The sequence below is a fragment of the Glycine soja genome, chromosome 11 (genome assembly GCF_004193775.1).
Source record: "Glycine soja cultivar W05 chromosome 11, ASM419377v2, whole genome shotgun sequence".
Lineage (NCBI taxonomy): Eukaryota > Viridiplantae > Streptophyta > Magnoliopsida > Fabales > Fabaceae > Glycine > Glycine soja.
In genome coordinates, this window is record NC_041012.1 from 6121416 (window position 1) to 6144650 (window position 23235).

The 23235-nt window shown below is 34.2% G+C and overlaps 4 protein-coding genes across 4 annotated transcripts; 3 read left to right on the forward strand and 1 right to left on the reverse strand.

Annotated features, from left to right (window-relative positions):
• The first annotated feature begins 1138 nt into the window (after positions 1-1138).
• LOC114374032 (L-ascorbate peroxidase 5, peroxisomal-like) lies at positions 1139-4556 on the forward strand. The gene is made up of 9 exons (XM_028331617.1): positions 1139-1299; positions 1816-1946; positions 2075-2134; positions 2271-2332; positions 2670-2721; positions 3532-3638; positions 3725-3807; positions 3889-3986; positions 4219-4556. Exons 1-9 carry the CDS (start codon positions 1184-1186, stop codon positions 4428-4430), a joined length of 921 nt encoding a protein of 306 aa, XP_028187418.1. The 5' UTR covers positions 1139-1183; the 3' UTR covers positions 4431-4556.
• A 1189-nt stretch (positions 4557-5745) lies between these two features.
• Positions 5746-6452, reverse strand: LOC114374033 (peptide methionine sulfoxide reductase MsrB). The gene has a single exon (XM_028331618.1). It carries the CDS (start codon positions 6344-6346, stop codon positions 5969-5971), a length of 378 nt encoding a protein of 125 aa, XP_028187419.1. The 5' UTR covers positions 6347-6452; the 3' UTR covers positions 5746-5968.
• Positions 6453-12241: 5789 nt separating this feature from the next.
• Positions 12242-20868, forward strand: LOC114374109 (DNA-directed RNA polymerase II subunit 1). Its single transcript, XM_028331711.1, has 15 exons — positions 12242-12535; positions 12685-12948; positions 13205-13504; positions 13599-13757; positions 13902-14063; positions 14188-14408; positions 14493-14634; positions 14718-15053; positions 15154-15440; positions 15927-16185; positions 16277-19317; positions 19582-19653; positions 19822-19875; positions 19977-20080; positions 20502-20868. Exons 1-14 carry the CDS (start codon positions 12452-12454, stop codon positions 20077-20079), a joined length of 5484 nt encoding a protein of 1827 aa, XP_028187512.1. The 5' UTR covers positions 12242-12451; the 3' UTR covers position 20080; positions 20502-20868.
• Positions 20869-22200: 1332 nt separating this feature from the next.
• On the forward strand, positions 22201-22930 carry LOC114375575 (uncharacterized protein At1g76070-like). The gene has a single exon (XM_028333400.1). The coding sequence runs from the start codon at positions 22337-22339 to the stop codon at positions 22793-22795; it is 459 nt and encodes a 152-aa protein (XP_028189201.1). The 5' UTR covers positions 22201-22336; the 3' UTR covers positions 22796-22930.
• Positions 22931-23235: the final 305 nt, after the last annotated feature.

A 23235-nucleotide genomic window follows, 5' to 3' on the forward strand; every position in this document is an offset into this window, starting at 1 on the left:
TTTGTAATTTTTTTAATTATTATATTTACTATTGTTCTTCAACAATAGCATTATAATAAAAGAAATTAAATGAATTGTGTATTATCTCTTATATATATATATATATATATATATATTAAATGAATTGTCTCTATTACATTATTAATTTATTACAAATTTTAGAATAATCTTCGTTACGTCCGTGTTTAACGGAATAGTGAGTCATGACTTCTAATTTTATTTTTTTTTAAGAAACTTCTAATTCTTTTAATCAGTGATAATGATACGTTAATTAAGTAATATAGTCTTAGTCTCAGTTCAGTTGTTTGTATCAACCCTTGAAAAAAAAAAATTGTACCAAACCGCTACCCCACGTCCTCGTGGCCCTTCTCCAAAGCAAAAGGCCGAAATCATAGTATTGTCAAATATTTCAACCACAAAACAACTTGTGGCATTAGACCAAAAAAAAAATCACCGACAAAAACAACTTAATTGTGGCAGTTACGATTGATTTAAGAAGATTAGCTAGGTAGATATATCATATTTCAATATGAATATATTATAAATACATCGCACCGTATAGTATATAGGACTACGAGAAATATTTTATCGGCATACAAAGGATTATTGAATCAATTGCACTCTAGCAGTAAATACAACTTATATAAGTTTAAATATATTTTTTTGTCTGTGTAAATTTTTTTCTTATAATTTTTTTCATTTTAATTCTTACAAAATGTATTATTAGTTCTTGTAAAATATACTTATTTTATTTTTTATTCTTAAAACACTTTAATATAATTTTTTTCACTATTTAAAATACTTTTTATTGTTTAAAACACTTTAAAAAGACAAAACAAACAAATTTATAAGAATTGAAACTATATATATATTCTCATAATAACGCCCCCCTAGTAATTGAAAATCGTAACCGCTGGTCTAGTTAATTTGAAGTGAATCTATCTTCTCCCTCGGATGGAAACACTCGGCAGTAAATAAACAATTAATTCTTTTCCCTTTACGTGCACCAAAGCAATGCAATTAATCCTTTACTTGCAACAGCATCGTTTTATATGTTTCTGGTTTATTTTTATATATATTTCACGGGCATGCAAAAATACGCTCTTAATTGCTCTCCCACACAACACAACCTCAAATTAAACAATTTAAAGTGTTGCATTGCATCATCAAAGTAACTTTGACAATGGTGGAACCTATTGTAGTTGACGAGGAGTATCGCAAGGAAATAGAAATGGCTCGACGAGAACTTGGCGTTTTCATCACCAACAATAAATGCGCCCCTCTCATGCTTCAATTTGCGTACCTCACACTACTTAATTACTGCTTTCATGTCTTTCTAGCTAATTCTCTCCATTGTCTCCGGTGATTCGCATAATTTTAGCGTGTTTGAATGAAATTTCATAGAATTGATTTTTGATTTAAGTGTATGTTTAATTGGACGTTAGGTTATTTAAAATTGTATTGTTTACCTAAATAAACTTTTACATGTTTGATTCTACACAATTTTATTTAAAATCAATTTTACTTACACTTATATTCAAACACACTAATATTGATTTTAAAGTGAAATGGTTTATGGTTGAATGTTTTTATCATTAAAGTAAGTTAATAGAAAAATTCTGTATAAATATTTTTATCTTACATAAAAATGACCTAAAGTTACGTTAAGCCGTCAACTTATCGATCTTAAACCAAGAACCAATTGTGTTGCATACAAATATACAATAAAAAAACATATGAAAAAATTACTTCAAATCTCATCAACTAATATTTTAACGTGAAATCAATCACACAATTAATTAAATTGTGGTACAGGTGGAATGATGCTGCAACCTACGATGCCAAGAGCAGAAGAGGAGGCCCCAACGGTTCTATCAGATTAAGGATTGGACAAGAGTTGAAACACGAAGCAAACAAGGGATTGGAAAATGCAGTTCAATACTGTGGTCAATTTAATTTCTTCTTTTTCCTTTGACTGATCAAATGATCAATATGTACGTTTTTCAGTCTGTTTATTTATTACTTTTTTTTTCTTCGTTTTTATTTTAATGTAATTGGTTTCTTTCCCAAACAGAAATAGTGAAGACCAAACTTAAGCTTAAAAAAGTTTCATATGCGGACCTTTACCAGGTTATTTTAGTTTCTGATCCGCAACTGGTTATATATATATATATAGTGATAATTAAACCACTTAATTAGACAACAGGGGATCCAATCAAATTAAGTTTGATGATATTAACTTGTATACGGTTGGATTTGCATTTCAGCTTGTGGTGCTGTTGCAGTAGAGGTCACTAAGGGTCCAACTATTGACTTTGTTCCCGGCAGAAAGGTGAAACAAAAAGAGATAAAAATAAATAAACAAAAAACAAAAAGGAAGAGAGAAAATAAAGTGTGATGAATAACATGATATGAGATAGGAACAAAAAATGAAATAAAAGAAAGAAAGAGTTACTATTCAGATATGGATATCATTGAAAATATTTATATATGGGGTTGTGTAATTTATATAGAGAGAATTGTACTGATAATTTATCATAAGATTGTTTAACTTTCTTTTACTTTAACAACCCCTTTACATATATTTGTTTGGTTTAGAGCCTCTTAATCACGGTTTTCGGTTTTGATATGTTGCTAATTTACATATACTCTATTATTTTCTTTATTAGGATTCAAATGAGTCTCCACGAACTGAAGGGCGCTTTATAGATGGTGAAGAAGGTAATAAATGTGTTGTGTAGTTGAGTTTCCTGTTTTCTTTAGGTTGGCTTCGCTGTTCAAATGTTATTACCATTTTTTACAACAATTTAATTTAGATTTTGCTAAAAAAATTTAACAATATTAATAAACCATAGCAAATATTAAAAGTACATGTACTAGTTTTTTCAATATTTTTTTATATATAATAAACATTTTTTAATAAATTTTTATTTTTGCATCTTTAAACAGTAAGCAATGGCTAAAAAAATCAATTAAATTCTCCCTACAACTTAATTATAGCATACAATGTAATTTCATTACCTTAAACGTTGTTAACTATTCGTTCCGTTTATGTTTATAGCATACAAAAAGGTGAACAGCACCAATAGGTTGTGATTGTAATTTCTTCTTGGTAAAATGCGTAGTTCATTCCTGCCTTATAATCTTGCTCCTTTGAGACACATTCTTGTAGAATTTCCTTAATTTTTCTAATATAAAGTTTAGAAATCTTTTGTAGAAACCTAGATACTTCACGTTATTTAAGTTAGATTTTGCCTCTCATTTCATAATTTATCGACTTTTCCATATAATTGTCGTGTTATATATCTTATGAATGATGAATGATAATAATTTACTTTGCCCATGCATGCATGCTAAAAGTGTTTGGTTGCGCTCCTCTGTTTATTTGTAATTTGGATTTAGTTTTTAAAAACATTTAATAGACATGGTTTTCTTTCTAACCATTACGTATTCTGTCTGAGATCATATCCAAAGTATTTGTAATCTTGACTTACAATTGTTATGAAATTCTTTCACATGGAAAAAATTCAGATGCCAGGAATTTAAGAAAAATCTTCTCTCGTATGGGTCTGAGTGACGAGCAAGACATTGTGGCTCTATGTGGTGGCCACACTTTGATAAGAACGATGTATCCAAAAGTCCCCATGGTAAGAACGATAAATATATATTTATTATCCTAAAAAAACGATATATAATTTCATATCTATTCACTTTATTTGATAAGGGTGAGACACATAAAGATCGCTCTAAGTTTGAAGAAGGAAAATCGACAAATAAACCTTTGAAGTTTGATAACTCCTATTTTAAGTAAGTTGTTTAATCACACGGTGACAATTGTTTGTTTATTTTAGAAGTATAAAAATTGAAATTTCCCATAACACTAAACAGGGAACTATTGAGTAAGGACGCATCCTTTTCGAGGCTTCCTATGGACTACGCTTTAGTAGAGGATCCAAAATTCCATCACTGTGTTGAACGGTATGCAAGGTAACGACCATCCTATATAGAAGTTTAATGTAGTTAAAATTGATACATTTGGTAAAATTAGTAAATTACATTCATTAGACAAAATCAAAACAGTTCAAATTTCAATCTCGTACATGAATTCAAATTCTGAATCGTTTAACTTTTATTCAATGATTATGATATCTTAACCTGCATCAACTGTGCTCATTTTTCTACAGTATTTAAGTCTCGATCTTAATTTTCAATTGTGATAGGATGAGGAAATTTTTTTCAAAGAATATGCAATCTCACATGGGAAACTCTCTGAGCTAGGCTTCAATCTCAATAATCTAGATCAGCCCAAGGGACCATATGCGAAGCTAAATCAGCACAAAGGACTCATAGGAATAGGTATAGCATCAGTTGTGGTGACCGTCATATTAGGTTATTTACTGAAGAGGAAGAAAAACCAATTGAAAAATTGATCCAAAACTGAACTTGGGGCTTATTTTCTTCACCTTTTAAAAAATGTAGTATATCTAATTTGTAAACTTCAGAAGTTTGCAAATGCTACTTGAGTTTAATGTACATTCTATTCAACTCTCTGTTTTACTCTGTTTTACTTCTGCCATATTCATGCATTCATCCACCAAGCAGCTTTGGATTTGGTAACTTGTGCAAGCAGAGAAGTTTGGTTTAATTATAGTGGTCAATTGAAATAGCTCGTAGTTCAATAACCAATAGAAAAGAATAAGTTAGTAACCAACAAATTTATTGTTGTTTTAGTGTGGCACTGTGGCTAATTAGCTGACTGAACCAAAACAAATTCCAATAAGACATCAAGATGGCTCGGTTTTCTGGAAAATACAAAGGTGCTCTTACTGTAATGCTAAAAATTGGTTCAGTTTTATTCATATGGAGTACTATAATCTGCCAGTACTCTTACTAGAAAACTGATGCAAATAAAGCTCGACATAAAAGAGTTTCACACCTTCAGCCAGAAACACCACAACAGCAGATAGTTCTAAAGATAAATATGAAATATAACTTCCATAGTCAATTTTATCTCAATAAAAGATGAGAATGATCAAAGTCCTACCCACCACACCCTCCCCATATTATCCACGTTCATCTTTTCCTTCCCGGTTATAGTAACACAATGCCAAGCTGTCAGAGCAAACAATTTTGAGAGCACCAACAAACATGAAGGAGGCTGACAAATATATATATATATATATATATATATATATATATAAAATTGTTATAAGAGGACAAGAACGATGAATTGTTATGATTTTTCTCGAGACCAGAAAATCTCACCTCATCTCACATGATTACTGATCCAATCAGTCACTCACAACCCCTCAATCTATACGAAGCAGAACTTGGTATAGAAATTTTCTTTTAAAATTACAATGTTTTTGTGTATTTTATGCTAGTTATCAAACCAAAAATTCAACTTACTAACAATATACACCATTGGCCTTATAATTATTCTTTCTGAAGGGTAAAGACCTATCCGGCCGCACTAAAACACCTGCCTCATCCAATTTGCCATTTGATCAGTAACCGAGTATATACAGAATTGTATTCCAATCATAAATGTCTTCAAGGCCAAAGCCCCCACTTGTCCACAATCATGGCAAGTCTTTTTCATTTTTCAATCTAAGTTCCAAATGCAAAACAATCAAGGGAACCATGACAAAAGAAGCACCTACATCTAATCCACCGAGTTACCAAATGATCTCAGATTGTAACCACTAATTTGCAGAGAGAGTATTCTAATTCTAAACACACAAATATCAATCAAGAGCGTAAATTATGTATAAGGAAGGACAGTAAAAACAGTACAATTTCACTCATAAAGCACTTTATTTTAAAGAGAAGAGTGAAATATTACACAAACTACGATGGTCTGTACAATAACATGCGTATGACTATAAAAGATTCTAAAAAGATATTGAAAGAAGCCTTCTAATAACAGTTAGCTTCTAAAAATGACATCGAAAAAACCAAATACGCGTTAAGTTGAAGTGATTCTGAGGGTTTTGGTCTTGAACCTATATCTTGGCGCTCTGGGGATAACTTGGCTAGGACCCATGTGAAATTGACCGGGACTATCGGTAAGAGGTGGACCATCGTCATAGACGTAGCCAAGGAGACAGTCACAGGTGTTGCACTTGATCTTGGTCCTCTTCCTCTGGATTCCCCAGTAGTTGACGGTTTCGAAGAAGGGGCGAAGCTTGTCCTCCTTCTCGAACTTGAACTTGGTGGGGTCCGCGACGGAGAAGGAGACGGAGCCCTTGTTGCCGGCTTCGAAGTAGAAGTCTGGAGGGTAGGCATGAGCGGAGTTAAGATTCAGGTTGGATCCGCACTCCGTACAGCTGTACACGGAGGCCATGGTTCCGTTGGTGGGAATGTGAATTGTGAAGCTTCTTTCTCTGCTGTGAGGGGAATTACTAAATAGACGACGGGTTTTGTAGGTGTGAGAAGAGGCAGCGATTTCTGAAAAGTCCAAAACGCGTCGTCGTGGGCCTTGATTGCTTCATCTAGATTGTAGCGTAAACAGAGGGCGCCCCCGTTTCCCTCGCCACGTGACACGTGTTTACTTATGGAAGGATAACACAAATCCTTATTATATAAATAAATAAATAAATAATAAATTTATATAAAAGAGTAGTCCGTCAAAAAGTCCTTTCTCCGACGCTGAACACTTGGTATAAACAGGAACATTTATGATATTTTCACAGCCACTCTTTAGTGTTCAAAAATTGACATGTGGCTTAATATTTTGCTTCTGCTTCATCTCCTATCCTTCTACAATTCCTTCTTCACACACTTCCTCATTACTCTACCCATCACATGCTTATAATCTCAAGCAGTGCATTCTTTTGATTTTGTTTTTCTGATTTAGCTCATGGTTTGTTATACTATTTCTCTTTCAGGAGGGGAAAGCCAACCCCACCAATAGAAGATTCTACCTCAGTAGAGCACAAGATGCAATGAACAAAGCTAAACATTTGATGAAAAGCATCAATTGACTACCAATGCATCTGCAAATGTCATTTCTTTTGACAAGAGAGTTGGACTGACAGAGAAATTGACAGTAGGCACTACTGCAATGAACCAGAAAGTCAAGTCTGTGGATCAGAGGTTTCAGGTTTCAGATTAAACGATGGCAACAACAATTACGGCTGAGAGGAAGATAAATGACACTGGATCAACTGTCAAAACAAGCAGGTATGGTTGAATACAATACATGATCTCCATTTCTGCACTTAATCCATGAAATTGTTATGATTTTGTGGTAAGATCCAACCACAAGGAAATACAAAGTCTATTACCTGGATTAATTACGTGTTGGGGAGAATTAAATATGCATGATGATCCTTATGACTTAATTGGACCCTAAGTTTGTATGTTATTTTTCATTCCTAACAAGTTGCAGTGCAAAAATTGCCGCTATAAAAAACAAATTGAAATCCTTAGAGGATGAGAGTTCTAGGACCAAGACAATATTTTTTTAGTCAATTGTGTAAGTATATAATATGCAGAATAAAGGGATAATCCAATGGTGTATGAATTGAAATGTGGTGCGATTGTTTGTGCCCATTAAATTGGAATTCACATATTTAGTTAAGCTTTATATATATATATATATATATATATAGGCCATTAGCTAGAATTGTAACTGCAGAAGCATACTGGGGTTTTCTCATAGTTGAATTTCTGCTTTACTTTGAGATCATGTATGCTTTCGCTCCTTAATTTTTTTTTAAAATAGCATTTCTAGAATCCCATGCGGTTTTGATTTAGTTTGTGAAGAATTGTTTTAAGTTCCTTAAGTTTACCATTTTATCATCAGAATAGCAAGATTATGCTCTCAGTTTCAGTTTGAAATTGTGATCGAAAATTAGTGCATGGTATTTATCATGTTAATTCATCATGGTAGTTTGATTGTTTGAGAAATGATACTAAATATATCCTGCTATACAACAAGCTATTATTGCAAAAATGGGTGAATACAATCAATTATCACTAAGAATCTCATCCTTAGACCAAAAACAGGCAAAAGGTGGAATACCGAAAAAGAAAGCATATCCACTAAAAAAGAAGTTTTTGTAATGGGTACATGTTTTGTTAAACTGCCCATAAGAATCATATTTTGACTTTTAGCTGGAGAATATCCGACAAAAACTTCCATTGAATGAATAATGGATCCGGATCCTAAAAACAACAATGCTTTTGAATAAGCATGAGTAATCAAATGAAATAAAACAACTCGATAAGATCCCATACTGAGCGCTAACATCATATAACCCAATTGAGACTTTGTGAAATAAGCCAAATTTTTCTTAATATCTTGTTGAGCAATAGCTAAGGTAGCTCCTAATACTATTCTTATTATACCTATAAAAGCTACTTCGTTCATTATTGCAATTAGAACTATGAAAAGAGGAAGAAGTCGAGCTACAAGAAAAATTCCCACGGCTACCATAATAGCAGCATGTATAAGGGCGGAAATTGGAGATAGTGGTTTATCAGCTCTGCAGCGACATTTGGGATCAAGTTGCTAGCATTTTATTTTCTTCCTCACCTTTTGTTTGCAGGGAGAAGATATAATAACTGTGATACCATGGGAAGAATGGTGGGACTTTGAAGTGGATAAAGATGATTCCAATCCCCATATTGCTATGCTTCCATTGCACCCTACTTTGCGTGTCAGGTTTAATGAGATTGTTGCATGGGAGTATGCACTGAGCATGACAGGAAAACCATATGGTTACCATAACATGATCTTCAGTTGGATAGACACTTTAAATGAAAACTATCCACCCCCTTGGATGTTCACGTGGTATATTAATTTAATAAATTGTTTTGCTTGAATTTCAATACATCTTTATTGACATATTAATTCCCTATCAAGAAAGGATTCTGAAAATTATTTATACAATAATTGTTATAATATTTTTTTTCAATACATCTCTATTTATGCCACTTAGAATATGTCATGGTAGACGGATAGAATAAATAGTAGTTGGGATTAGTTAAATATAACTGCTTTTATATTATTTATATAATAATTGTTATAATATTTTTTTTTCTTTATCTCTATCTCCATTATAACATACTTTAATTTTATTTCTGTTCTTCTTATTCTTTCCATGACAGTAGAAAAATATAAATTATTGTATATAATTTTATATTTTTGTTTACTGAGGTTCTTACTAATTTTCTTAAATAATATTTTTAATATATACATAAATTTTTATAAAAATTAATATTGAGGCTTTTATTTATATTGCAATTATTATAAAAATTATTTTTAATAGTGGGCCAAAAAAAATGAAACTTTTATTTATATTTTTAAGATACTTATTGATTAATTTCAGGAAGAAACCTAGAATTCTTAAATTATTCTTGATGAAGGAAAATGTTTTTCTTTTTAGGAGGAAATTTTTTTTTGAGATATTTATGTTTTTCTTATAAAAAAAAACAAAATATAATGGAGTGTAACCGAGCTACTAGTGTGCATGCACGATTCAAAAATAGTTTTATTATTAAAAGTTAATTAAAGACCACTTGTTACTCCATACCGCTACCCATTCTAATTATCATGCTATGTTTATTTTAAACAGACAAAACAAATCTAATAAATAAATTAAAGAGAATAATAATTTTATAAAAATAATTTTATTATTATTAATTTTTTTTTTTAGTCCATATCATTAATATGAGTAAAAAAATATATTTAATTTTATATTAAAACTTTAAAATAATAATTATTTCGTGATAATTTTTTTATAGGATAAATATTATGAGACCTAAGGAGTATTAAAGATTAAAGACTAGGGAAAAGGTCCGTGCCTCTTATGATTTTTGAAAAATAAAATTAATGAAAAATATACTAATAGAAGTTATATAATAATAGAGGACTTGGGGCTGCCATTGAGTTGTCTTGCTACATTGATTAATCGAGTGTTCGTATTTGTATTTGATCTTTCCAGTTACAAATTGGGAGTTTCCAAGTACATGTCTAAGTATGTATTACTTATTGAGTTGTAATTACTTGGTTTCACTCATTCTAATTATTCGAAATTATTAATGAAATGTTATGATATATTTTCAGTAAAAAAAGAAGAAGATAGTTTATCGAATATAAGTGAAATGTGGATTGATTGAATAGAGTTGAGTAGTTATAGAGATAAAATAAATGAATAAAAAAATATGGAATATATACACCAAAGTATCACTTATTTTTATATATAGTTATACATAAAAATTATAACAATAAATTTACAAATTTAAAATGTAATAAAATCATGTTACTTCTTAAACTTTGAATGACACGTGTCATGATATTTCTTAACTTTTTAATTCACCATATTACAGTATTTTAAAGTCTCCAGGGTCACTGTTCATAAAAAATAACTTATATAAAGAGTCAGCTACACATTGACCTCTCCCCTTTTTGTATGTACCAAAAGAAATAGTATCAGTATATCTCAGCATGGCTCTACAATCCTGCAAAAAAGTATCTAGAGATATGTACAATTCTGGTTACTTCTCTTAGACCAGTTGATCTGCAACTCCAGGCAATCGTCTCAAAACAAACACTTTGTAGCAATAGTTGTTGCGACACCTTTTGGTATTTTGCTTATCTCTTGGTTCTAAAACTTTGATTTTATATGCGTTACTCACATACATATTTTTACCGTCTCAACATTCAAATTCAATGCCACAGGTGTTTCATTTAGTCTCTATCCCGTTAGAAGTAAGGCATGCCATTGTAGCGGAGTGCCCTCGTGGCTCTGTCTAGCACATTGGCCTTGCAAGCTTCAGGTCAATAGGATAAATTGCAATGGAATAATCAGTTGTAGAATAAATGGTTTCTTTACTTAAAAATAACTTTGCAAGGCGCAATTCTAAAATTTTATTTGCTCTTGAGAAACAATCTCAAATGTAATTTGGTTCAAATTAGCGAGTTATTTGTCCAAGATAGTTTGTAGGTCCCGTTTCTATTTCTTTGCTTGTTGGGTAAGCTTCTATTCATTCATCTTGTCTTCATAAATATATATCATGTCATTGTTAATTCTTGATACTACTACATACTAATCTTGAAGAAAAAACAAACACAAAGTGTGAATGAAAATTTGATAAACTACATTAAATAATCTTATCTTCTTAAACTACATAGATCAAATAAATAATTTCATCTTCTTAGATGTTACTTTTTATTATTAACATCATAGACACATAAGATACTTAATTGAAGAGAATAAAACACATGTCAAATCTTTTTATTTAGGACTCTTTTATTAACCTCTATGACAAACATTTTTTTCCTTTTGTGGGCCAGAACAATGTCAATTAAAGTTGATGCTTAGGCAAGTAAAATGTTAAACCATGAGATAAGAGGGCATTTTTCTATAATCTCAAACTCAAATAGTAAGTATGATTTTTTATCTCTTAATTATTGAGTTTAATTCACGTTTAAAGAAAATCAACATGAACCATTAGACGAAAAGAATTAAATCATTATAAAAACATTACACAAAACCCCGTTCCTGGAAGTTCTTCTATTGATTTCCCCCAATTTAAATACTTACTTTTATTTGAACTTGAAAGTCAACTATTTTAAATCTAATTTTTTTTATCCAATTAAACATTTATTGTTGAAATTCAATTTAAATTATGATAAATTATTAATTTAAACACATAATCCCATTGGATATGATTTTTTTCATATTTTTATTACTTCATAACGAATTTACACTTATAATTATTCCAACACTTATAATTATTCCGTATCGATCATTTAAATCTTTTAGATAAAATTGTTAAGAACTTAACACAAACAAATAGATATTCAAGGATATAGTCTTGTTTTAATTAGACAATTAAAATTAATATCTTATAACTCAAGATGCAAAACCTCTTCTTTAAAAAAAAAAAAGACGAAAACATTGAATTGCATGTGTAAGTAGGGTTTAATATTTTATTTAAAACCAAAATTTTAAAAAAGTATATGTTTTAGAACGCAATTAAGATCAAAAGTAACATAAATAACAATTTATAATTTAATATTACAAAATAAAAACATGAATGATTGTTTAAATTTGGGAGAATAAATTAGAAGAATATAGGGAAAAATACACGGAAATTTTATAGTTTGGCTCGTCTTAAAAAAAAAACAATAGTCTGGCTAAAGTTTGCACGCAGTGCACGGTAGCATATCTGCGCACGATACGAGGGCTCTCCGTCTATAAATAAAGCACTAGGGCACTTTCTTCTCCTCTTGTTTCGCGAGGAGAAATCCTGTGACAAGAGAGAAGGTCCTTTGCAGCCGATCTCTTCTAACACTAGTCATACCACTCCAGATTTAACCGAGAAAATTTGACAAACAGAACAGCTACTTATCTCTTTAAACTTAATTTAAAAATTTTCCCTCGTAATATCTTTCCCTCCGAAACCCTAGAATTTCGTCACCACCACCACCACCACCATGGATATCCGATTCCCTTTCTCTCCGGCGGAGGTCGCCAAAGTCCGCATGGTCCAGTTCGGAATACTCAGTCCTGACGAGATCGTAATTTCCCCTACTCTACTATCCGATTCCTTCACTTTAAAAATTCTCAATTAGAAAATGGGAATGGGATCGAGTGTTTCTTTTTTTATTTTTATTCTTTGTTGTTCGTGAAGTTGATTGATTGGTTTGTTTGTGTGCTTGCTTTTCAGAGGCAAATGTCTGTGGTGCAAATCGAGCACGGGGAGACTACGGAGAGAGGGAAGCCGAAGGTTGGAGGATTGAGTGACCCTCGGCTTGGAACCATTGACAGAAAGTTGAAGTGTGAAACTTGCACGGCGAGTATGGCTGAGTGCCCTGGCCATTTTGGGCACTTGGAGCTTGCTAAGCCAATGTTCCATATTGGTTTTTTGAAGACCGTCTTAACTATAATGCGTTGTGTTTGCTTCAACTGCTCTAAAATTCTTGCTGATGAGGTACTATGCGAGCGAGCAAGCTTTACATAATACCGACTTTATTAGCTGTTTGTGTCTTTGTGGAAATGATAGTACGAGAATCCGAGTTCCATTCGTTGTGATTAGTGGTCAATTGGATTTTGAACTGTTTTGAGTTGGTTAAATAGAAGGGAGGAGAGTGGAATTTGTTATCTGAATTCTTGCTTAAATTTGTATGTTGTAAGTTTAGGAGAGTGATATGAAATTGTTTTTCTTTAATTGGTTGCGTTCTGTGCAGAATGATCACAAGTTTAAGCAAGCTTTGAGAATCAGGAATCCCAAAAACAGGCTAAAAAAGATTCTGGATGCTTGCAAAAACAAAAGCAAGTGTGAAGGGGGAGATGAGATTGATATTCCCGGTCAAGATACTGATGAGCCTGTTAAAAAGAGTCGTGGTGGCTGTGGTGCTCAGCAGCCGAAGATTACTATTGAGGGGATGAAAATGATTGCAGAGTATAAAGCACAAAGGAAGAAAAGTGATGACCAAGAACAGCTTCCTGAACCTGTGGAAAGGAAACAGACTCTTTCTGCAGAAAGGGTGATTGATCTAAATTCTGAGTTATAGTGTGATCACTTTTATGTTCACTGTTATAGAATCTGATGTAGTTGGTGACTTGTTATATCTGTTAAAGGTTCTTGGTGTTCTGAAAAGGATAAGTGATGAGGACTGTCAGTTGTTGGGCTTGAATCCTAAGTATGCCCGCCCTGACTGGATGATTTTACAAGTTCTTCCAATTCCTCCTCCACCTGTGAGACCTTCTGTAATGATGGACACATCCTCCAGGAGTGAGGCAAGTGCTTTATGGCACTGTTTTATGTGTTTTTGGTTATTACAAGTTTTGCAAGTCTTTTTATTTAATTACAATTTGCTTTCATCATATTGACTGATATCTTTGTGTTATATGCTGACTTTTTTTTGTCTCTGTTGCTTGTAGGATGATTTAACTCATCAACTGGCCATGATCATCAGGCACAATGAGAATCTGAAGAGACAGGAGAGGAATGGATCTCCTGCGCATATTATTTCCGAGTTTGCTCAGTTATTGCAGTTCCACATAGCAACATATTTTGATAATGAGTTGCCTGGATTGCCAAGGGTATTAATTGCATTTAGACTCTAGCATTTAATACTGATATATACGATGCTTCCTTTAACCTTCATTGAATTTTTAGTTTTTGATAGTGCATAGAGTAATTGCTATTTATTTGTTTATTTTACAGGCTACTCAAAGATCCGGAAGGCCTATCAAATCAATATGTAGCAGGCTCAAGGCAAAGGAAGGCCGGATTAGAGGTAACTTGATGGGTAAAAGAGTTGATTTTTCTGCTCGAACAGTCATTACACCTGATCCAACGATCAACATTGATCAATTGGGAGTACCGTGGAGTATCGCATTGAACCTAACATATCCTGAGACTGTGACTCCATATAACATTGAAAGGTTGTATTTGGATATGCATTTCCTATTGCTATTGGTGCATTCTCCAAATTTTTTTAACAGAAAATATTTGAAATGAGAAAACAGGTTGAAGGAACTTGTTGAGTATGGACCCCATCCACCACCTGGAAAAACTGGTGCCAAGTATATCATTCGTGATGACGGACAAAGACTTGATCTCAGATATTTAAAGAAAAGTAGTGATCACCATTTGGAGCTTGGCTACAAGGTACTGTTTTTAAACAATGATAATATTGTTCTTTTTGGTTTTCTCTTAATTCCTTCTAATAGTTCTTAATGTTGTGGTTTTAGGTTGAGCGTCATTTGAATGATGGAGACTTTGTTCTCTTCAATCGTCAGCCCAGTCTTCATAAAATGTCTATCATGGGGCATAGAATCAAAATCATGCCTTATTCTACTTTCCGGCTTAACTTGTCTGTAACTTCACCATATAATGCTGATTTTGATGGGGACGAAATGAATATGCATGTTCCTCAGTCTTTTGAAACCAGAGCTGAGGTTTTGGAGCTGATGATGGTGCCTAAATGCATTGTGTCACCACAGTCAAACAGGCCAGTGATGGGAATTGTCCAAGATACACTTTTAGGATGCAGAAAAATCACTAAGAGAGATACTTTCATCACAAAGGTTATATTTAGTGAATTTTTCTATTGCTGCAGTTTAGTTCAGCCTCATGGTTCTTGTACAAGCTGTTTAGATCTCTGATAAAAACTTCTTTTTTAACCAGGATGTTTTTATGAACATATTGATGTGGTGGGAAGATTTTGATGGGAAAGTTCCTGCTCCTGCAATATTAAAGCCAGAACCATTGTGGACAGGGAAACAAGTTTTCAATCTCATCATTCCTAAACAAATAAATCTAATTAGATATTCTAGCTGGCACAGTGAGAGTGAAAGGGGATCCATAACCCCTGGGGATACCATGGTCAGAATTGAAAAGGGGGAGCTACTTACTGGAACACTTTGCAAAAAGACGCTTGGAACATCTACTGGAAGTCTCATTCATGTGATTTGGTATGCAGCTTCAGTATATAATGGGCTACTTGGTGCTATAACTATCACATGGTCTAGGGAAGGGTTGGACCCATTACAGGTCTATTGTAGGCTGACTTACCTTTCATTTGCAAGAGGTTGATTCCACAATTAAAACATGTGACATCTTAGTCACATGGAAACAACTCTAACAGTTGCACCAATGCTTTCCTTCAGCTTCAGTATATAGTATAATAAAAATTATATAAATATTTCTACCTGAAATTACTAGATGAATTGGATCATGTAATGGTCAATCTACCTTTACAGCTCAGCCTCTTCCCAAGGAGAGGGGTTGTTTTCTATTGATCCAAACTTCAACTGTCAAGTAACCTTGTTAAATAATTTTATATTTTAATGTTATGGAGTGCTATCTGATAATAGTTGTGAAACTTTGTGGCTCTGGAAACTGTTTCAATCAGTTCCTTTCTTCTTCGTTTACGTCACTGAAAGTCTACTTGAATACAGGGAAGAGGTTGGCCCTGATGCTGCTCGGAAATTTCTTGGTCATACTCAGTGGCTTGTAAACTACTGGCTTTTGCAGAATGCTTTTAGCATTGGAATTGGTGATACAATTGCTGATGCTTCCACTATGGAAACCATAAATCAGACTATTTCAGCAGCTAAGGAGAAAGTGAAACAACTTATTAGGGAAGCTCAAGAGAAGAAGTTGGAGGCTGAACCTGGTCGGACAATGATGGATTCATTTGAAAATAGAGTGAACCAGGTATTTCATTTGGATTGCTTGTCACATTGTTATATTTATTAAAGTTTTCTTTTGGGTAAATCTGACGAATTTTCATATTTGACAATTTTAGACTCTCAATAGAGCTCGTGATGATGCTGGAAATAGTGCTCAAAAAAGTTTATCTGAGAGCAACAATCTGAAAGCAATGGTGACAGCTGGTTCCAAAGGAAGTTTTATCAACATTTCTCAAATGACTGCTTGTGTGGGCCAACAAAACGTTGAGGGTAAGCGAATTCCATATGGGTTCATAGACCGTACATTGCCTCACTTCACAAAAGATGATTATGGGCCTGAAAGTCGTGGCTTTGTGGAGAACTCATATCTACGTGGACTTACCCCTCAAGAGTTCTTTTTCCATGCCATGGGTGGTAGGGAAGGTCTTATTGATACTGCAGTGAAGACCTCTGAAACTGGGTACATCCAGAGACGACTTGTGAAGGCTATGGAGGACATCATGGTTAAATATGATGGGACAGTTAGAAACTCTTTGGGAGATGTCATACAATTTCTCTACGGAGAAGATGGTATGGATGCTGTTTGGATTGAAACACAGAAGCTGGATTCCCTTAAAATGAAAAAAACAGAGTTTGACAGGGTGTTTAGGTATGAATTCGATGATGAAAACTGGAAGCCTACTTACATGCTTGAGGAGCCCGTAGAAGACTTAAAAACCATCAGAGAGTTTCGCAATGTGTTTGAGGCTGAAGTTCAAAAGCTTGAAGCTGATAGATATCAACTTGCAACCGAGATAGCCACTACTGGTGACAGTTCTCTGCCACTACCTGTTAACCTGAAGAGACTTATCTGGAATGCTCAGAAGACATTTAAGGTTGACTTCCGAAGGCCATCTGATATGCATCCAATGGAGATTGTGGAAGCCATTGATAAGCTCCAGGAGCGGCTTAAGGTTGTTCCGGGTGAAGATCTCTTGAGTCAAGAAGCTCAGAAGAATGCTACTCTCCTGTTCAATATTCTGCTCCGCAGCACTTTTGCCAGTAAAAGGGTCTTGGAGGAATACCGGCTTTCTCGTGAGGCATTTGAGTGGGTAGTGGGAGAAATAGAATCAAGGTTCTTGCAGTCCCTTGTAGCCTCTGGAGAAATGATTGGTTGTGTGGCAGCACAATCAATTGGTGAACCTGCCACTCAGATGACTCTCAACACTTTCCACTATGCTGGTGTCAGTGCAAAGAATGTTACTCTTGGTGTTCCTAGGTTAAGGGAAATCATTAATGTGGCAAAGAGAATTAAAACGCCTTCTCTGTCTGTGTACTTGAGATCAGATGTTGGTAAGACTAAAGAGAGAGCCAAGAGTGTGCAGTGTGCTTTAGAATATACCACTCTCAGGAGTGTGACTCAAGCTACAGAGGTGTGGTATGATCCAGATCCGATGAGTACAATAATTGAAGAGGACGCTGATTTTGTGAAGTCCTACTATGAAATGCCTGATGAAGAAGTTGCTCTTGAAAAAATTTCACCTTGGTTGCTTCGCATAGAGCTGAATCGTGAAATGATGGTGGATAAGAAGTTGAGTATGGCTGACATTGCAGAGAAGATTAACCTTGAATTTGATGATGATTTGACTTGTATATTTAATGATGACAATGCTGAAAAACTTATTCTTCGTATCCGTATTATGAATGATGAAGCACCCAAGGGTGAGATTCAGGATGAGTCTGCTGAAGATGATGTTTTCTTAAAGAAAATAGAAAGCAACATGCTGACTGAAATGACCTTACGAGGTATCCCAGACATCAATAAGGTTTTCATAAAAAATACTAAAGTTCAGAAGTTTGATGAGAATCAAGGTTTTAAGCCTAATGAGGAATGGATGCTTGATACCGAAGGTGTCAACCTTCTAGCTGTGATGTGCCATGAAGATGTTGATGCGACCAGGACCACAAGCAACCACTTGATTGAAGTCATTGAAGTTCTTGGTATTGAGGCAGTTCGGCGAGCTCTTCTGGATGAATTGCGTGTTGTCATTTCTTTTGATGGTTCTTATGTCAATTACAGACATTTGGCTATTCTTTGTGATACCATGACTTATCGAGGGCATTTGATGGCAATTACACGTCATGGTATCAACCGAAATGATACTGGGCCAATGATGAGATGCTCATTTGAAGAAACAGTTGATATTCTGCTTGATGCCGCAGTATATGCTGAGACTGATTACTTGAGGGGAGTCACTGAAAACATAATGTTAGGTCAACTTGCCCCCATTGGCACTGGCGAATGTGCCTTGTATCTTAATGATGAAATGCTGAAAAATGCCATTGAGCTCCAATTGCCTAGTTATATGGATGGTCTTGATTTTGGTATGACTCCTGCCCGTTCCCCAATATCTGGAACTCCATATCATGAAGGCTTGATGTCTCCCAGTTATTTGTTGAGCCCAAATTTACGGCTCTCTCCAACTAGCGATGCACAGTTTTCACCTTATGTTGGTGGGATGGCATTTTCTCCTACTTCATCTCCTGGTTACAGCCCATCATCCCCAGGCTATAGTCCCTCATCACCCGGGTACAGTCCCACTTCACCCGGATACAGCCCCACGTCACCCGGGTACAGTCCCACGTCACCTGGGTACAGTCCCACCTCTCCGACTTATAGTCCTAGCTCTCCGGGATATAGTCCTACAAGTCCAGCTTATTCGCCTACCAGTCCATCCTACTCTCCCACATCACCCAGCTACAGTCCTACATCACCCAGCTACAGCCCTACATCACCCAGCTACAGCCCCACCTCTCCCAGCTACAGCCCCACTTCACCAGCTTACAGCCCCACTTCACCAGCTTACAGCCCCACATCTCCTTCCTATAGTCCGACTTCTCCTTCTTATAGTCCAACTTCACCTTCCTACAGCCCTACATCACCCTCTTACAGTCCAACGTCTCCATCATATAGTCCTACATCACCTGCTTACAGCCCCACATCGCCTGGATACAGCCCAACCTCACCCTCATATAGCCCAACCTCGCCATCGTATAGCCCTACTTCCCCTAGTTACAATCCACAGTCAGCAAAGTATAGTCCTTCGTTAGCATATTCTCCAAGCAGTCCGAGATTGTCTCCATCAAGTCCATATAGTCCCACATCACCAAACTATAGGTGAGTAATTCTCTGGATTTTTTAATATTTATTTTCGGTACTGAATGTGATATACAGAACCTTCAAACACTGGGCTATGCCAAAACAATGAATCTCTTCTTTCCCATTATTTTTAAGTCAAGAACTTGGGTTTTTGGAGGAACCTCAACCTTTTGCAATAGGAGTTATTTTACTTTGTACATTCCATATTTGCTCAAGTCCTGTGTTTTTCGTTTCTCAATTGCATATTTACTCCTAGCATATGTCTAATTTGTTATTTTCCAGCCCAACGTCGCCATCATATTCCCCAACATCTCCATCTTATTCTCCATCAAGCCCAACATACAGTCCCAGCAGGTAAATTAACTTCATTTACTGTCCTGCCTGTCCTTTGAACAGTTTATCTCATGTCTGTGACAAGAATAGTAGTAGAATTGTAGACTTTTTTATTCTCTTTTCTTTTTATTTGTTAAAATTTAAGAGTTTTTAATATGTGACTTATTCATTTTTTCCCCTTTTATCTAGCCCTTATAATTCTGGTGTGAGCCCAGACTATAGCCCAAGTTCGCCCCAATTTAGGTATATGCATATATACACCTCATTCTTTTAACATAATTGTATAGATGGAAGGTATATTGCTGAGCACGGTCTGTGTTATTTGTCTGTTTGATCATTTGCAGTCCCAGTACGGGTTACTCACCAAGTCAACCTGGTTACTCACCATCTTCAACCAGCCAGTACACTCCACAAACTAGTGACAAGGATGATGGAGGCACTCGCTGAGGTAAACTAACAGCTCTGCTGAAGCGCAAATTTATGACTAAAAGTTTTTATCTTATTAGGTGGAGCATTTATGATCTAAATAGTTCAGAAATTCTTCACTGGAGAAATGTTGACTGAAAAAAATTCCTGATTCTCCTCCATCTTCTCCTATTGGTTCAAAATTGTGAAATGAGGGTCTATTTGGCCAAAGTTCTGGTAGTGGCCGGAAACTATCAGATTTCTAGAAATCCCCATATTTTAATGAAAATTTGCTGTTAATTTTGGAGGGGGGGAAATATGATTTAGATTTTGGACTAGAAAACTTGGGATGGCTGTAAACAAGTGGTATGCATTTGGCATTTTCCTAATGTATTGAGCATGTGAAAAAGTTCTCAGTTTGAATTTTTAATAGAAAAGTACCTAAGTCCGGTGAAAATGTTCAGGACAACTGGAGGCTGGACAGAGGACTTATGCTATGCTGGGATCAGACATTGAGATGTTCGAGGGCTATTAGTTTGCATTGTATTAATCATCTGTATCATTTGAGTCTCTGTTGACAATGTCTTCGGAACAGTTTGTCGAAGTATGAATTCAAATTCTGCTTTGTAGTTGAACATTTTTTGAGGCATGTGTTGTGATTGGTCATCCTCTTAAATACATTTATTCAACATGTGCATGTAAAGTTTTGAGGATGATATTGATCACTATAAAAATATACATTTGTAATATGTTACATCGGTTCGAATGTTGAACATAAACGATATCCGGACCTACTTTTAATATAAGGGGTATAATCTGGTTCATCTTAAATTTGTTCTTTAAATATGCGGCTCTTATGTTATGTAAGGTCATTACATAGGAATTCGGATTCGTTTATGGCTAGGAGCAAATGAGTAAAATGACGCCATTGAACATGCAAGTTAATTATCTCTGCATTTATTCTATAACACTGCTGATAAGGGTTTTCTAGAAATGCAAGAGCCAATTGCGAATAAAGAAATTATGGTTAAAGCAAATTACATCTCAAAGAATATTACTAATAAAAATACATCTCATAAAAATACATAGCAGGATGAGAAACCTTAGATTAGGCATCAATTATAATTAACATAGAACAAATAAAAATCATAAATCGATTTAAAATACAAACCGTAGATTAGAGAGGAAATGCATAGATGAGGAGAGAAAGACTAACCAAAAAGAAACAAGTGAGAGCTCGAGACGATTATTGATCTCTTGTTTATAATAATTTTGTGATCAATTATCATTTAGAATGAATTATAAAAAAATTTATTTCTATCATACTCTATAATGATAATAAGTTTTTAATTTTAATTAATGATTTGTTAAATTATCAATTTAATAAAATAATAAATATGATAATGAAATAAAAAATATTTTTTTTACTAACATTAACATAACGAATTGACTTTTGGCCATACATATCTATAATATTCGTGAATTGTCATAAATTTCAAGTATCTGAATTTAATTATTACTGGAGGAAAAAAAACATTCCATAATATTGAAATATATGATCATTTGTGAAAAAAGAAAAACTATAACCTTGGGTTGGAGGATCGGTATTCTATCAGCACTTTATGCCTCCTCACACTCATTAAAACATTCTATAATATTGAAAGATATGATCATATGTGAAAAGCTACAACCTTCAGTTTATCAGTACTTGTACTTCATACCTTTTCACATTCCTCAATAACGAAAATTGGTACTTAATTTACTCCAACGCGTTATATTCTTGCATTAAAACTGAACAGTACAAACTTCTCAAAAGACAAAAAGAAAGGAAGAAAAAAAGAATCATACTCTAACGAATTCCAAAATGAAGACCTCATAGATAGGTTGTTTTTTGTTCAGGTAATAACCTCATAGATAGTTTGATACTTTAATTATGCCCAAAATTTCACTTCCAAACAAGTGGACAACGTTAGTGTCACAATGACGCATCAATCTATGAAAGCACGACCAATTCCAAGCTTCATAGTTCATAGCATAATTTTATAATGTGCCGGCAACTCAAGCATGCTGCAAAAAACTTTTCTTCCTCTATTAACTCTACTGCAATAGCACGCCACGCCGCACCATATACGATATCGATGTCAACCAAAATATTTTTTTAATTAGCCTCCTTTGTTTTTTTTTTTCCTGGTTAGATTAAATTTTAATCATGAATCACACCTTTCATGTACCCCATATGGTCCTTTATATATCATATGTTGTATACTCTAGCATCGCCCTTGTTAATTAGTGTCTCAAGATGGAAAAATTGTTTCAAATTAAACGCAATTTCTTGAAGTTTCTGACAAAACAACCTGCGGCGGCTTTAGTAGTGGCCTTTCAGAACCCAACTAGGATGAGTCCATGTCGATCACCCGCACGTATGGTTTCGATAATTCCGAAGGAAGCGCGAAGGAAGCACAAGGGCGAAAGCTTCAGCGCCAGAGAGCCCACATCGCCCAAAGTATCGTGCATGGGCCAAGTTCAGGGCAAGAAGAAGAAAAAGGCCCGGAAACAGAAAAGGGCCCTGGCCCATAAGGATTCCATTGGTGAAAAGAAGAAGATTTTGCTTTGGATTCAGAAGGGAAGTGATGAGGGGCGAAAGCATAGGGTGTTGGAAGAGAAGGCAGTGGAAGCCCCGTCATTGAATACGATGAAGAAATTTGCTAGTGGGAGAGGATCTTTGTATGATTTCGATGTTAAAATTGCAGAAAGATGAATGAATGTCTTTCACTTTCATTGGCTGTAAGCAAAAATAATAATACAGTACATGTTTTTTTTTTCTATCAATAAACTTGTAAATTATGTTTGAATTTTTAAAGATGAAATGAAAACTCACTTATTGAATTGGAAATATTTAATAAAGTTAATTGTTGAAAGTAGTTCGTAAATGTAAAATTTTGATACAATTATATAAATTTTATATATTTAGTGAAAAAATATGTTTTTAGGTAAATATAATTTTAAATATATTTTTAAGCAATTATAATTCATTATTTTATTAATTTTGAACTATTATTGAGTTTTTAATAGGAAAAATGAGTTACACGCTTTTAATTTAGTATAATACAATTAAACAACTTCTAAGTTAGAGCAACAAATTTGTATATCAAACAAGTTTGCAAATTGATTAAATAAATTAGAAATGACTTCGAAGTG